This window comes from Eptesicus fuscus, chromosome 10 (assembly GCF_027574615.1).
Source record: "Eptesicus fuscus isolate TK198812 chromosome 10, DD_ASM_mEF_20220401, whole genome shotgun sequence".
Classification (NCBI taxonomy): Eukaryota; Metazoa; Chordata; class Mammalia; order Chiroptera; family Vespertilionidae; genus Eptesicus; species Eptesicus fuscus.
In genome coordinates this window covers 83,753,929-83,771,064 of record NC_072482.1, presented here as the reverse complement: position 1 = coordinate 83,771,064, position 17,136 = coordinate 83,753,929, and the positions used below count along the sequence as shown (strand labels likewise).

Sequence of the window (17,136 nt, the reverse complement as noted above, 5' to 3'; positions counted from 1 at the left end):
ACATAGTGAGAATGAGTCCCTTTGGAAGGAGGTATCAGAATTACGAGCAAAACATGCACAACAGCAACAAGTTATTCGAAAGGTAAGCTTTTTCCCTCATGATCTTAATTGCATGTTTTAATAAGCACCATTTGTGACCCAAAGAATACTTTATTGAATAGTCCGTGGTTGATTTTAGTTTCTTATAAGGTGCACAGTTAGAAGTAAAATTATGAAATCAAACAAATTAGGCCAAATGTTAATATTATTTTTAATAAAAATATAGTAATTTCTTACTCCCAGTTAATATGTCATTAACTTTTAATAAAGATCCTTTTGCCTGATAGAACAACTTTAAAATATTTTATTCTTAGATGCATAATTAATACATTGCCAATTTCTTACACAGTTTTTACTATTAAAAACAAAGCCTTATTATGTGGGGACTCTGTTCATTTGTTTTTACTATTTTTTTACTCTAAAAGGCATAGATACAGGTTAGAAGATAAACAATATTTTCAAATCGGTTGACCAAATTATGAGTTCAAAAAAAATGAGTTATGAATGTATGTCATTATTAGTCTTTGCAGAAAAGCAGTTAATATAATGTTGTAAAATAAATTCTATATTTTAGTATTTGAGCTGAAAATTGCTGGAGGAACTGAGAATCCCTTTGTTGCATTGTTTCCTTGTGATTTAATCTATTCATATAATAAGAGGTGAAACATAAAAGTAATTAAGGTAGCTATTTTTTGCTCGTGAGTAAATTGGACTCTAAGTTTAAACAACAGGGTTTTCTTTGGGGGGGGGGGGCATAGTCGGAGCGCTTCAGCTTGTCCATGCTCAGAGGTCTTTAGCTAAAAATAGCATTATGACTGACAGGATTTGAATCTAGTGGAACAGGCTTAGAAAAGAGATGAATGGTAGTTGCAACCTTTGGCCTATAGTCAAAATAGCTTTAAAAAAAAAAAAATTATCATGCAAGTGAAGTTTGAATATAAAATTTAATTCTGAGTCCCAAGTTACATATATTTTCAAAACTTTCCATAGCTAATTTCAACACGCAGTCCTGTTAAGAATACCTGATTTTAAACGATAATGTACCTTAACCTGTTACTTTATTTTAAAAATCTGTTCCTCATTTTTCAGAAAACAATATTTTGCTTAAATATTAACTTACAATATTCTGTAATTTGTTGTTTTTTCCCCCCTAATGGCAAGACTAGTTTGTAAAATATTTATATAACATTTCAATTTTTCATGAAAGCTAACATTCTATCTGCTCAGATTTGAGTTTGAATATGTGTTTTGTTAGGGGTTAGGGACTTTATATACTCATTTTTTCTCTATTCCTGGAATTGGTTTTTAATTCTGCAATTTACTCTTGGCCTTAGATTAATTGAAAATAGTGTATGTAACTTGTCAGTTGCAGAAGTCAGATGTGGTATATGTTAGATGCCTCATCTTATTCCGGTTATAAAGAAGATGAGGCATCTAACATGTACCACATGTGCAGTGGGATGGCGGAAGTGTAAAAAGAACTGAGATGTAGAACAAATTTCAGAAGAAATTTAGCCAGTGATTCATGTTCTCATAAATTCAATTACTAATGTTTCTAGAATTTTCCCCTAACACTTTTTTATAAATAAAAAAAATAATTGAAGTTGAATGATTTTAAAGATATCTTTAAGCATAAATGTATTTTTGTCAGCCCTCAGCATTTTCTTTTGAGTAAGCAATATAGTGGCTAACCTTTTCATATACTCTAATGTTGTCTGACTCTTCAGTTTAAAAGCTTATATTTTGAAGTGATTAAGGAAAAGAAGAAAAAAGAAAATAAGGAAAAAAACAAACCCCCATAGACAGACAACTATATGAAGATTACCAAGGGAAAGAAGGGTTAGCTATGGTGGTGGAAGGAAACTTGACTTGGGGTGGTGAACACACAATATAGTAGTACAGCTGATGTATTATAGAATTGTACCCCTGAAACCTATATAATTTTATTAACCACTGTCACCCCAATAAATTTAATAAATTATTAAAAATAAAATGAAATGTTTATATTTCTTTTCCATGAAAAAGCTCATACTGCTTTGTAAGGTGTGCAGTGCCAGCACAGGCAAGGGTTCGGCAAGCCTGAGGGAGGGCAGCGAAGGATGTAGAAAAGACAAAGAGAATAAGCTGGGACTAGGTGGATCTTCCTGTGCCTGGCTGAGGCCACAGAGAAAAGATCCAGATGGCAAGCTGAGCCTTTATTTTATAGTCAGAGGTAAACAAGGTAGTGCTCACCATAGTTACAATGTTCTTGTGAGTTTCACTTGTTTTGGCAGCACTTGCTGCACCTCCCACAGCCCATTAGCTACCCAGGAAAGATCTAGAGATGCCATAAGGTCAAGCTTAATTATGCTAAGAGGGCTGTGCCCTCCAAGCTGGGACTTGTTTGTGGCTTTGCCAACAGGTCAGTCTGAAGCTTAACCCTATAGCCTCTCCCTACAGTAAGGCAAACTATTTAGTAACTTCTTTGGGGGAGAACACAATATTAAAGCTATACAATAGGTTTTTCTATTTGACAATTTTTTATTTTAATCATGAAATTACATTTCACAAAGCTTACAAGAAACTTTTCTGCACAGAGTCCATATTGTCCCCCAATCCCTTTTTTCTTTATTCATAGCCTCTATACTGTTTTTCATTCTCCATCTGATACTCACTTTTTTAGCTCCTTTAGGAAGTTACAGTATAATTTCAAGGCATACCATATCATATATGGTTCTCATTCACATTAGTACCATCTGGAGGGCTTGCTAAACATACATATTGCTGGGCCCTCTCCTCAGAATTTCAAATTTCAGCAATTCTAGAGTTGGGCTAAGAATTTGCATGCAGTGCTTCTGCTCCATTAAGAAATACTGTCATAAAGTATGAAGGAATGTGGCATATCTTTCTCTGTTTAATAGTTTTCTTCTAAATTTAATCACACTTTGAAGATTAAATCAGCTTCTCTTGATTGTCAGCAGGAAGCTTTGATAGATACTTAGTGCCTCAACAATTTTTCTAGAATCAGCCAATAAACTTCCTAACTTGAAAATTTTATGGTCTATTTTTCTTTTGAGTAAGCAATTTAGTGGCAAAGAGTTAACAATTTTTTTTATCTCTAATTATATTACCTGGTATAAGAAAAATGTTGCCTGTCAAACACCAGTTTTTGTTGGATTTTTGCATCATAATATTCTTGAAAGAATTTTAAAAGTTGGGATCTGTATTCAGGCATGCTTGTAAGTATCACCAAAACAACTGAACTGAATATTGGATATGTAAGTGGATGGGTGTGTTAGGCATCTCTATCCTAGGTAGTAGCATCTTTACCACAGGTTATTCTTCTATACCAATTTTAAGATGCATCCAAATTTCAAATGTGTTAATATAGGAGAAATTATGTGACTTGGAATAGAGGACATGCAATATTTGAATTAATTTTGTAAGACGTGTAATGTGGACTAAAGAACTAGGAGTCTATGATGGAAAAAATTTATATTTATATTTTCCTTTTAGATTGTCCAATTTATTGTTACATTGGTTCAGAATAACCAGCTTGTGAGTTTGAAACGTAAAAGGTAAGATTTTATGATAAAACATTTTGACCTACACATGGACAACCAAAAATTTTAGTGTTTAACCATGAATGGCCTACATTTGCTGAGTGTACGCCTGTTTTCCTGGATGAACAGTCCTCCCTTGTTAAATTACACTCAGATTTCAAGAGTATGTTACTTCCTCGTGCTGTCATCCTGCTCATGTTTTTGAAAGATAAGGATAGCCTAAATGATCACTTTACAGGTACATACAGTTAATAAAGAATCTGCATCTTATTACATTAGCAATTTAATGTATCTTTAGGAAACCTGAGTGAAATTTTTTTAAAAAGGCCATGTCTTTAAAAAAGAAAATAAACCTTTTTTACTTGATCATATGTTTAATCTACTCATAAGGTCTTTAAAAGACTGATGTCAACCATGGATTGTGATACCTATAATTGTCAGTTACTACCATTGTTACAACTAATACATAAGAACAATAGTAGACAAAGGAATATTTGGAAGAAGAAAAAGATTATCTTGTAAGGCTAAGATTTTAGCAAAGCTTGGTTATGCTCACAGCTTATGCAGTGGCCTTAATTAATCTACTTCCACTAACTAGTTCTTATGTTATTACCTATTTATTTTTTACCATGTAAGCACTGTTCTTAAAACTAGACCACCAACTTACCCCATACACAAAAATAAACTCAAAATGGATAAAGGACTTAAATGTAAGATGGGAAACTTTAAAAATCTTAGAAGAAGCCATAGGCAGCAAAATAGCAGATATTTGTCTTAGCAGTATCTTTACCAATAGAGCTCCTAGGGCAATGGAAACTAAGGAGAAAATAAACAAATGGGACTACATCAAAATAAAAAGCTTCCGCACAGCAAAAGAAACCATCAACAAAACAACAAGAAAACCCACTGCATGGGAGAATATATTTGCAATGTTATCTCCAATAAGGGTTTAATGTCCAACATTTACAGGGAACTCGTATAACTTAACAAAAGGAAGATAAACAACGCAATAAAAAAATGGGCAAAGGACCTAAATAGACACTTTTTGAAAGAGGACATACAGAAAGCCAAGAGACATATGAAAACATGCTCAAAGTCACTAATCATCTGAGAGATGCAAATCAAAACAACAATGAGGTACCATCTCACACATGCCAGAATGGCTATCATCAACAAGTCAACAAACAACAAGTGCTAGACAGGATGTGGAGAAAAGGAACCCTCCTTCACTGCTGGTGGGAATGCAGATTGGTGCAGCCAGTGGAAAACTGTATGGCATTTACTCAAAAAATTAAAAATGGAACATGCCATTTGACCCAGTAATCCCACTTCTAGGAATAATATCCCAAGAAAACAAACACCAATCAGAAAGGATATATGCACCCCTATGTTCATAGCAGCACAATTTACAAGAGCTAAGATTTGGAAACAGCCTAAGTGCCCACCAACTGACGAGTGGATTAGAAAACTGGTACATCTACGCAATGGAATACTACACTGCTGTAAAAAAGGAATTCTTACCATTTGCAACAGCATGGATGGAACTGGAGAGCATTATGCTAAGCAAAATAAGCCAGTCAGTGAAAGATAAATATCACATTATCTCACTCATTTGTGGAATATAAAGAACATTATAAACCGATGAACAAAAAAAGATACAGAGGCAAAGAAGCATCGAACAGACTGTCAAACTACAGCAGGAAGGCAGGGGAGGGTGGTGGGGGTAGGTAAGAGATCAACCATAGGACTTGTATGCATGCATATAAGGATAACCAATGGACACAAGACACCGGGGGGAGGGGGGGAATATGCTGGGGGATAGGGGAGCGGGGGAAGGTCAATGGGGAAAAAGGGAGACATTTGTACTACTATTTGTAATACTTTAAATGATAAAATTAAAAAAAAAAGGAAAAAAAAAGAATTATATACTTCAGTGAGCAATGAAATATATCTGGAGAGAGTAGTTGATTACATTTATTATAGCAAAAGTAGTAAAAATGAATGAAGAAATAAGTTTTAGGCACACTGATCCCCCAGTTTCTATTTCTAAGATATAATCATTTTTAAGAGTTTCTTTTGTATCCTTACTAAAATTTATTTTATCCATACTATTCATTATTACCATGAGTATATTTGTAGTAGAAGCAGTTTAAATTCCTTGTATGTTTGCTTCAGTGAATTTCATAGATATCTTTTGATTTTCAGGCCTCTACTTCTGAACACTAATGGAGCCCAAAAGAAGAATCTGTTTCAGCACATAGTCAAAGAACCAGCTGATAATCACCATCATAAAGTAATTTTTTTAACTTTTATATTCATTGTCTCAAACTAATTTTTATTAATAGTAATATTTCATGCATTCATAGAAGTTTATTGAGTAATAATCTAAGTGCTCATCCTCTAGCTTTATTAAATCATGACTTTTTCTATTTGCATTAGATTATTTTAAGAGCTAAACCATTATAAATATAGTTGTCTCAGTTGTCTGTTCCCAAGTTTGCTTCTTTCCCCCTATCCAGTCTCACGTCACCTAGAAATAATCGGTTTTGAATTAGTATTTATTATTTCCATAGTCATTTTATATTTGTGAATCCATAAATAATATTTGTTGTTATTTATATACCAGGGGCCCAGTGCACGAATTCGTGCACCTTGAAAGGAACTGTGGGCCATGAGACTGCGGTATGCCCAGTGGCAGGTCTCGGCCCATCCTTCGTGTCCCCACCCAGCCCCTCACGCCGCAGCCCCTGGTCCCCTGTCTGCCAGCAGCCCCATTCCCACCGCCGCCACTCCCACGCGCTGGCCCCGCTTGCACCCGCTGACAGTGCGGAGTGATTGGGGCCAGCGCCAGCAGCAGGTGCAAGTGGGGCCGGCGCTGTCAGCGGGTGCGAGCGGCAGCTGCTGCCCCGATCGCCCCTCAGAAATAGGGGGAGGTGGAGAAGCCCTCAGTGGCAATCAGGGCTGGCAGCTTCTGCTTGCACCCACCGATGGTGCCGAGTGATTGGGACTGGCACCGGGCACTGGCAGTGGTTGCAAGTGGCGGCTCTGGCGCCGGTTGCGGGTGCAAGCGGGGCTGGCACTGGCAGTGGGTGTGAGCACAAGACGGGACCACAACACGCGGGAGCAAAGAATTTTCAGTAACCACCAGAGGCCTTGGTCTGGCGTCCCTGCTCACTTGCTCCACCATCCCGCCACAGCCAACACCTGCCATGTTCCACACACGCCTCCTGGTGGTCAGCTCACGTCATAGCGACCGGTTGTTCTGCCATTTGGTCTATTTGCATATTAACCTTTTACTATATAGGATATCTAAACTTCATACAAATGATATCATTTTGTACATATCATTTTGCCTTGTGGCTTTTTTCACTTGGTCTTGGTTTTGAGATTTATTAAATCGAGAATTATTTAATCTTAATTACTATATATTAATTGAATATTATGATAATATAATTACACCTTCATCCATTGGTTAAAGTTATTTCCAACTTTTATCATAAATGTTCACAGACTAGACTTTTTTACTATAGCAAGTTTAAAGAGTGTTTTTGTTTCCTGACCAGCATGGCTCAGTGGATTGAGCGTTGGCCCATGCACCAAGAGTTCATTGGTTCAATTCCCCGATGCCTGGATTGCGGGCTCTCTCCAGGGGGAGGCATGCGGGAGGCAACCCGTTAATGTTTCTGTCTTCACCCCTCCTTTCCTCTCTAAAAATCAATAAAAACATATTTTTAAAAAATATTTTTGTTTACCTTTATTTTTGTCATAGGCTCTCTGGATAATTTGTCAAACTTACATCCAATGGAAAATTAGTCCAGTCCAGGGTCCAGACTTCTTTAGTATCTGGTTACCATTGTTACTTTCAAATCTTAGAATTTTAAATACTGCTAGACATTTATCATTAAACTTTCAAGATTTTTGTTCTCAGAAAAATCAGAGTTAACCTAACATCTGGTTCCTCTTCCCACTACTGTTTCTAATCAAGAATACCTAATACTTTGTTTTTAGGATTGAAGATTGTTTGAGATTTTTATTTTAACTAGATTTATATATTTTTAAAGATTTTATATCTTCTGCCTCTATACTTTCTAGTGTTAAAATTGATAGATTTTTTTCATTATAATGACTTCAGTTTGCTTTAAAGAATTGAATGCTTTTTTGTTAATGTACCTATGGTTTGACTGTAGCTTATTTTTAAAAATAATCATTACTAAAATGCCAGGCTGTTATTTAACTGTGTAATAGTTGAAGTTTTTTGGTTTTGTTTTTCTATTTTGAAACCATTTAATGAGTAAGAATAAAATATGTATCAAACAGAGTATCTTGAGTTGAAATAGCACAGTGCCCTTCTGGTTTATGCTTGAAAATTTCTGGTGAAATCCTGACTTTTTCGCTTTGGGGTATAGAAATATACTTCAAAATTTGAAGCTCTTTCTTATACAAGCATTTTGAGGCATGCCATCTTCAAGGTCCTTTTTTAAAAAAATAGTTAAGTAGAATGCACAGAATATACCTTATACCTCTGCACTACTAATACTAATTAGTGTTTAAGTCCAAGAAGAGCAGAGAATATATCTGTTTTGCTTACTGTTGTATTGTCAACATTTAGTAAATAGTAGGTTCTCAATTAGCATTTTTAAATAATGTTTTGGAGTTAATACAATTTCATTTTTTTATGTATTTTTTTCTCCCTGATTGTTTAGGTTCCACACAGTAGGACTGAAGGTTTAAAACCAAGGGAGCGGATTTCAGATGACATCATCATTTATGATGTTACTGATGATAATGCAGATGAAGAAAATATCCCAGTTATTCCAGAAACTAATGAAGATATTATATCTGATCCCTCCAAGTAAGGAGATTGTGAAATAACATTTATGAAAATAGTTGCTTTTCTTACCAAAGAGCTAAATCCAAAACCACTTTATTCTCTGATGAACTAATATCTGACTCATGTTTGGGTTATTAAACTGAAAAATTAAGCTGAATTATTTAACCAGATATCCCTCCCCACCCCACCTCCAAGCAAAAAGACTCAACAAAAAACTAATGAGAATTCTGATTTTTTAAATTTTGTAGCTAAGCAGCTTTAATTGATTCTTTGTGGTCTTATATCGTATGAACTATCAATATTTGTGATCAAGATACTCCCCCAAGAAATTTAAGCCTTTGATAAGTGGTTTGGGGAGAGAATTCCCAAGGAAAATGAATGGTTAGAATTAATTTATTGAATTGGTCTGTAATTGGTTCTTTCTCCTATTGCTGATATAGCTGTAGCCAGTACCCTGATATTGTCATTGTTGAAGATGACAATGAAGATGAATATGCACCAGTCATTCAGAGTGGAGATCAGAATGAGCCAGCCAGAGAATCCCTAAGTTCAGGCAGTGATGGTACTAGTCCTCTCATGTCTAGTGCCATCCAGCTAAATGGCTCCTCCAGTCTGACTGCAGATGATCCTGTTACCATGATGGATTCCATTTTAAATGATAACATCAATCTTTTGGGAAAGTGAGTGTTCATTTAGATGTTGTCTAAATTTATTTTCTTTCTTTGTTTACTTCATATAGTCTATTTCTCTTTGATTGACCTTCCTTTCACATTATGAACCCATGTAGTCTACCTTTCTGTGTTTTGGTCAGAGCTGAGCTCCTCCACAAATGCTGTTTTGAGAAGGAATTAATCATTCCAAGAGCAGTCTTGGGATTTTCTTGGGAGTTCCTCAGATTTTCTTAATGAAATATTTGTTTTGAATGTCCATAAAATATATGTGATTGTATTTGTGTTTATATCAGGGTGATGGAATAACATATCTCTATTAAGGGACTTATTTTTAACATTAAAAAACACATAGAAATTAGTAGCAATGACCAGTAATAAGAGGTTAAACATTTAATAATTTATAATATAGAGGAAAGAAAGAAATCAGACTGTTTTTGCAAAATCTTTTTTTCTGTAAACACTGAAGTTTTATGTAAAAGTGCTGTGAGTTCTTGGTTAACCAAATTTTTAGGAATCCCAAATACTGAATAGGACCTCTAAGATAAGAATTGATAAGGATTCCAAAGTTGCTGGAAATGTTTTGCCTTGCTAGATTGCAATATAATTTAAACATAAAAACAGGAAAATCTAATTGATTTCTTTTTTTTAATCTTTTTCCTTAGGGTTGAGCTGTTGGATTATCTTGACAGTATTGATTGCAGTTTAGAGGACTTTCAAGCCATGCTGTCTGGAAGACAGTTTAGCATAGACCCAGATCTCCTGGTTGATGTAGGTACTTTGAATAATCTTAGCTGTACTGGTAGTTTGTGTGTCTGTGCATGTTATTTATAAATCAGTATATCATTTTCTTGTATTCTACACTTGTTTTTGCATTTTTTAAAAAATTAATGGTTTTGTTTATCAGAAAGATTGAACAGATGGGTTCAAGACAATGAAGGAAGGTAATCACTACCCATCTGTAAATAGTTCAGTTAATCCCCCTGTAACAACATATCAACTCTGTTCAGCAGTACTGTTAAGTCTTGTCTGGACTTGTTGCTGTATTATGGTTTTCTTTAGAATAAACTGTCATTGAATAGAAATTGGTGGAAGTTACTAATAGAGATATGTGGCCAGGAAACACCATAAAGGCACTTACTAACTTTGAGAACGTTTTCTATTCAAATGTATTATACTTGCTATATTTTTATAATGTTTATGTCCTGTGTCCTAAGGTTCTCCTGCTTCAGTCCCCACTACCACCTCTATGAACTTGACTCCAGTGTTGTCTGGTTTGTGAATCTCATCTACCATTCCTGGCACTAACCACCTTTCTTGTTCCTGTCCCTTGTGTAACTATTACTCCTCCTCCCCTTGCCTAAAGCTTCCTTTGTGACCTGCTCCCATCCAGATGAATCTGGTTCTCTCCCCATTTTCATTTTCTGTTGTGAACATATTTCTGCCTTTTGAAGGTTTTGACATATTTTTTCTCCTTAAAATGCTTCTCTCATATCAAGAGTGTACAGTCTTGTCATTTTAAGAGCTCTATGAGGCTAAAAGGAATTAGTTGTTTCTTACTCTTCAATCTTAATTGACCACCTTATCTCTCTACTCATCAGTCTGTGTGTCACAAGACTTTATTACCTTTTCCAAATAATCAGTGCCTCTCAGGATGGATTTCATATTCTTTGAAGACTTCTTTTCCATGCCGACCTTTTGTTACCATCTTAAGTGAATTCAACATCCATGTTAATGATCTACTTCAACTTGTTAACAGTAACTTGACTTCCCTTCTTGATTCTATCAGTCTTTATCCTCACTCTGAATCCAGGTTCCCAGAATATCTGTCCCTCAGATCACTAAGAAAAAAAGAAAATCCTATTACCTCTACAAATCCTTGTAATCTTCAACTAGGTTATTTTAATTCAACTTTGAAACATTTATCATACTAGTTTGTCCTCAAGACTTCATCCAGCCAACTATTTCCTATTCACAAAGGATAATTCACCTCTTCCTGGTCCTCTCATAAGATGTGGAATCTCATCTTACAGAAAGTACTTGCTCTTTAAAGCCAATTTGTACATCTGCCCCCTGCATCTTTGTTTTTCTCTCCCTATCCTTGATCTTTCCCATCTGCCTTTAATGCTTCCCCATCTTAAAAAGCATTTTGATATGTTGCTCTGCTCATGTACCATTCTGCTTTTCTAATCCTTTCACTCATTTAGAAATGAGTGGCTATATGTGTTACTTCTTTTTTACTCTGTATTTCATTTGAAACCCTGTATTGTCTTATTTACTCTAAGCTTGTGCTGCCTTGGTTTATCCATAGGAAGTAGGCTGTGATTTCCTGCCTCCCCCCTTCCCCCCACCCTAATTAAGGTCTCTGGGCTAGTGGAAGAACATTTGTTTTAAATCAGATTTGGGTTCTACTTTTGGCTCCTGTTACTTACTATACTAGCTATGTTATTATTAACCTTGGAAAAATTAAGCTCTCTTTCCAAGTTTCCCTATCAATAAAATGTAGCTAATGCCCAGAAGGGCTGTTACAAGAATTATAAGTAATTAGCAGCATTATTATTTACACTATTGATTTTCTGAAACAGAACTTGTTCTGTTGATTTTAGAAGCCCTGGGACCTTTGTTATCTCCTGTCGCCTTAAACATTCTCCATTTCCTCAAAAACTGTTCTTTTTCCTGCTGTTTTCTACTTCTACTTGGGTCTTCCCCAAGGTACTCAGTCTTTTATCCTCTTATTTTCTCTTCGTTTTCTTTTTCTGTCCTTCCTCTCTGAAGGATTTATGCTTGTAGAATTGCTCTCAAATGTATATCTCCAGCTCTTAATACTTTTTTTTCCTAAATATATTTTATTGATTTTTTACAGAGAGGAAGAGAGAGGGATAGAGAGTTAAAAACATCAGTGAGAGAGAAACATCGATCAGCTGCCTCCTGCACACCTCACACTGGCGATGTGGCCACAACCAAGGTACATGCCCTCGACTGGAATCGAACCTGGGACCCTTCAGTCCAAAGGCCGACGCTCTATCCACTGAGCCAAACCAGTTAGCGCTCTTAATACTTTTTAAAGTAAACTTGCTTGAATTCTAAGTCCATGCCTTTAAGAGTCATAAGATCTTGCCTTAGATTCTGTTTAACACCAAATTTTTCTTTATTCTCTAAACTAGATACCCTTTTTAGCTTTTTAGTTTTCTGTAGTGGTACCAGACTTCACTTCACTCACCCAGGATAGTAATCACAGAGGCATCTTGGCTTCCTGATCTTTATCTCATCATTCACCAAGTCCGGAGTATTTTCCAAAATAACATTCACAAGCATCCCTACTTTTTGTTTCTAATATTGGCTCTCTTAACAAGACCTTAATTATCTCATCCTTGAATTATGCTGTATTGTTATAAATAAAAAAATTCATGTGTAGGTTGCCTTGTTCTCTGAGATGGCAAAGATGATAAGGGCATAAATAAGTATGCTGAAGAGTTCATGGGTTCTCTCTGCAAAGTTCATTTATGAGTGATCCCATGTGGAGTCAGCAGAAGAGGCCTGACCATAGAATTCAACCCAACTATGTCAGCTCCTCCTCTGTGACCTACTTTTTTTTTTAGTTCAGACCATGCATCTGCTGGGAATACAAGAAGGCAATCCTGAGTCAATGTGTAGGAGGAGAGGGGCAAAGAATGAGTGGGGATCTTTCACTGTTGGGCCTCTTTAGATGCCACTCCCATTAGGGACAAAATCTGGTTAGGCCTCTAAGCTGAACTGCAGAGACTGGCAGTCTCCTATAGCTATCTACTCTTAACCCTTTGCACTCGCTTTTTTCTTCTACTCGGGATTTAATGCTAACTGTGTCGAGTCACACTCGACATCCGAGTGCAAAAAGTTAAGGAACCGAGTCTCTTCCTCTTCAAAGATCAATAGGTGATAAAGTTAATGAAAGAAAAGAAGGAGCTGGGATATCTTTAGGTCTACCATGAATGTGGGACTTTGAGAGTAATCAGTATCTAGACAGGATAGAGGAGGAACCTGCCTGTGGCCTCTGCATTTCATTGTATTCTGTGAATCGTTTGGTGTGTTCTCTGGAAATGCTGAAATTGCCAAATGTCACTGCTCCGACCACTTCTTACTGCGGAGAGAATGTGGTCTTATCCCCTGACTGGCCTTGCTTTACTTTTTGAACCTTATGTACACAACTTACTATTCAATTTAGAACTTGTGTGTTATTTGGACTGGTCATCTTCTTGGTAGTTGCTCTCCTTCCTTCCTTTCCAAGTCATTAATCATTCCCCAGGGACTAATACATGTTGCATAGCTTTATCCAGACCTTTTGTTTATTCTGTGTATGTATGTGTACGTTTGTGTCTGTGTGTTTTTCTTCTTTCCTTCTCTTAACTCCTTGGTACTTTTGAGCTTCATTATTATTATAATACTAGAGGCCCAGTGCATGAAGATTCGTGCAAGAATGGGCCTGCCTTCTCCTGGCTGCTGGCACCACCTTCGCTCTGGCCGGGCCGCCTTTCTGCCTTCTCTCTGGCCCAGAGCCGCCTTTCCGCCTTCCCATGCTGCCCAGAGGCCCAGAGCTGCTGGGGTGGTGCGGAATGCCTGTGTTGTCGCCATGGCAACAATACAAGCGTCCCGCCCCTGGCGGCTCAGCGCCTGTGTATGCAAATCAACCCTCCATCTTTGTTGGCACTTAAGCTCTTTTATTAGTGTAGATGGATTGTATATGATCATATGTTTCTGTTTGCTGTTGTTCTTGTATTTTAGATTGTAAGCTCCTGAAGAGCAGGAACAGTGTATTCATTTTATATTCTTTATGATGTTATTATATGGTCAATAAATCCCTATGGAATGAATGACTTTGACACTTAAGGTTTAAACAAAAGTTATGTCTATAAACTGGCTGGCCTGAGGAGTACAGTAAGCAGTGATTTTAGCATTTATAGCTTCCCTTGCTAGGCGAGGTGAAAAGAACCAGCAAGGAGGTATACTATTTGTAATCTAGGAGCCACTATCATAGAACAGATTCCATAAATTTATCACATGATTAGCAAATAGTCAGGGAAGATAGTGTCAGGGCAGTGAACCCAGTCCTGGTTGGCACTTAAGGCCCAAGGCATTTAGGGAGAAGAAAAATTAAGGAAATGAAGGAGAACGGAGCTGTGGAAAATCACCATTTGTCTCAAGTTTTTACTTTATAGTTTTATAGAGAAACTAGAGGTCCGGTGCACAAAATTCATGCACTGGAGGGGGGTGGTTTCTCAGCCCAGCCTGCGCCATTTCACAGTCCAGGAGCCCTCGGGGGATATCCTTAGTGCTGCCACGGAGCCCGGCTTCTGGCTAAGCAGCGCTCCCCCTGTGGGAGCGCACTGACCACCAGGGGGCAGCTCCTGCATTGAGTGCATGCCCCCTGGTGGTCAGTGTGCGTCATAATGACCAGTTGTTCCGCCGTTCGGTCGATTTGCATATTAGCCTTTTATTATATATGATAGGATTCTTTATAATGTCTAATTCATGGGCTAGCTTGCTCTGTTTTTCTTTCTGCTTTTCTCTTCCCAACTTATTTTACTCTATGGGAGCTTCCTAGTGCAAGGAACTACATCTCTTCACCCAACATGGCTGTATAAAAATTTTGAATACAGTTAGCTTTTTAATATTTTTTAAACTTATCATCTTTCTTGTTTGGTCTTTCAGCTTTTCACTAGTTCTGTGCAGATGAATCCCACAGATTACATCAATAATACAAAAGTAAGTTTTAATTCATGTTGCTCAGGACCCATAGCTATAAGAATTTCTAAGAAGTCTTAGTAAGCATAGAGCAATACCTCTCCCAGTTACAAAGCATTTTATATTACCTAATATGTGTGATCAAGATAGTAAAATTCCAGATGAAAAATTAGCTTTGGGTTATGGGGTGAATCATTACCCACTTTTACTGGCACTTAACTATCAGTGCCATTAACTATTAGTATGAAATTAGCCCTCAAAGTGCTGGGAGATCACTTGATTAAATTATTTGAAACTTAATCTAGAACTCAAATTTAATTTTTCTATATATTTTGGAGCAATATGCATTTTGCTGTTTAACTGTATTTAAGGTATTGGTTTTCGGAATAGGGAGGAGATCCAAGAATAAAGAATGACATACTGTATACAAAAAGTAAACACTATATCACATCACTAAGTAAATGCAAGATATGGGTTCATTCAACTTAAGGTCTAACATTTAATAATACCATATTTACTGAAACATAGTGCTAAAATGGTCCATAGGATCTTATAACATAAATCTAGGCAAACTATGGTCCACATGACAAATTTTGGCATGCTGCCTGCTTTTGTAAATAAGTTTTATTGGAACACAGCCACACTTGTTCTTTCATGTACTGTCTATGGCTAATTTCGCACGAAAATTACAGAGTTGAGTAGTTAAGACAGAGAACACATTTATATATATACTTACATTTACTAACTGGCCTTTATAGAAAAAGTTTGCCAACCCCTAACATAAATCATCCAAAGTGATGTATAATTTCTGATTCAAAGTTCACAAATTCTTTCAACTCTAAATTACCCAGGATTAGAAACTACCAAGAACAATGACACATCAACTGCTATTCCCTTGCTCATGACAGATATTATGTGACATGAATTATAATGTTCTTTCCTAATAAATCAGGATACTTCTCAGTACAGGAATCTAAGTGGCCCCTACTAATGAATAAGAGTCTGCATGGGAGCTGAAACCCATTTGTCATCCTGGTTCTCATATGTTTTAGTGGTATCCTTGGAAAATACCTATTTTAGGAAGTATAAAAATAATGGTATTATTGCTTTAATATTTATTGTGAATGCTAACTAAAATATTTTAATGTAAATTTTTGGAAAGGTGTAAGTTGTTATTATATTGTGGCATTGTTATTGTTTCTGAATCCTGAAACTCATACTGCTTTATTTTACAATGAATATCAGGGAATTACTGGAATTAGTGTGTTTGTTACACCATATGTACCTAACCAGCACCAGCTATCTGGGATTTACAGCTATTTAGGAGAAGTTGTGAACCTCTACACCTCACTTTGAATATCCTTGAAAAGAGCACTGAAGAATTTAACAGCATTAGTGATTTAATTCCCTTACAATCATATGTAAGGAGAGAAGACATCACTGGTTGAAAGAAGCAATTTAAATGACAGAAAAGAACTGAAAGAGCCACATAAAGGAAATGAAGAACCACCTCAACTGTGAGGCTTCCAAATACAGGGATAAATAGTTTTAGGATGTCATCATGTTATCCTCAACTATTCTAAATGTGTTCATTTACTCTGTGAATGAAATGTGTAATACATTTTTAATGAAAACTTTAAAATTGGTTTGTTTAAAGAGTGATCTCTCTATTAGAAGTTTGAAACCAGCCATCTTTGACTTATTCCCATCTTTTGTCCTTGACAAATTCTATGTATTCTGCTGTTGAAATGCTCCCTCCTTTTCATACTATTGTCATCCTAGTTCAGGATCTTTGTTTCATCCACTTGATGACAGCAATAGCTTTTTAAATCAGTCTTGTTACACTTCTACTCAAATCTCTCTCTCTAGTACATCTTTCCTGATGCTCCCCCTTCCCATATATGTCAGATAATATACCAATATTCACATACAGGTTTGTTTTTATTTTTTGCTCTTTTCAGGAACATATAAAATATGAAAAAGTATTTTTGTTATTTTTCTCTCTTTTAGTCGGAGAATAAAGGATTAGAAACTACCAAGAACAATGTAGTTCAGCCAGTTTCAGAAGAGGGAAGAAAGTCTAAACCCAAAACAGGTAGGTATAAATGTAATACTAATTTCTATAGAATTTCAAAAGTAAAAGTCCTACATAGAAGCTAATGCATGCCAATGAACTTCTTGCCATACTTAACAATTGAACACAGATATATTGATCTCAGTTCTCTGCATAATGGCTCCAGAATACAGAGAAAATTGAATTGGTGAGGTAATAGTTCTTAAAATTTAAGTTGTGTGTGGGGATTTTCTATTTAACTTTAGAAAGAACCTTCATTTCTTG

The 17,136-nt window shown here is 36.2% G+C and overlaps 1 protein-coding gene across 10 annotated transcripts in view; it reads left to right on the top strand.

Annotated features, from left to right (window-relative positions):
* HSF2 (heat shock transcription factor 2) overlaps positions 1-17,136 on the top strand; it is a 64,319-nt gene that overhangs the window by 15,516 nt on the left and 31,667 nt on the right. For 6 of the 10 annotated variants that reach the window (XM_054722366.1, XM_054722367.1, XM_054722368.1 and 3 more), the window contains 8 exons: positions 7-82; positions 3,535-3,596; positions 5,787-5,874; positions 8,285-8,433; positions 8,853-9,092; positions 9,746-9,851; positions 14,766-14,819; positions 16,809-16,893. In XM_054722366.1, the coding sequence (XP_054578341.1) occupies positions 7-82; positions 3,535-3,596; positions 5,787-5,874; positions 8,285-8,433; positions 8,853-9,092; positions 9,746-9,851; positions 14,766-14,819; positions 16,809-16,893 (860 nt within the window). The other 4 variants (XM_054722365.1, XM_008138760.3, XM_054722370.1 and 1 more) reach the window with 3 other exon arrangements.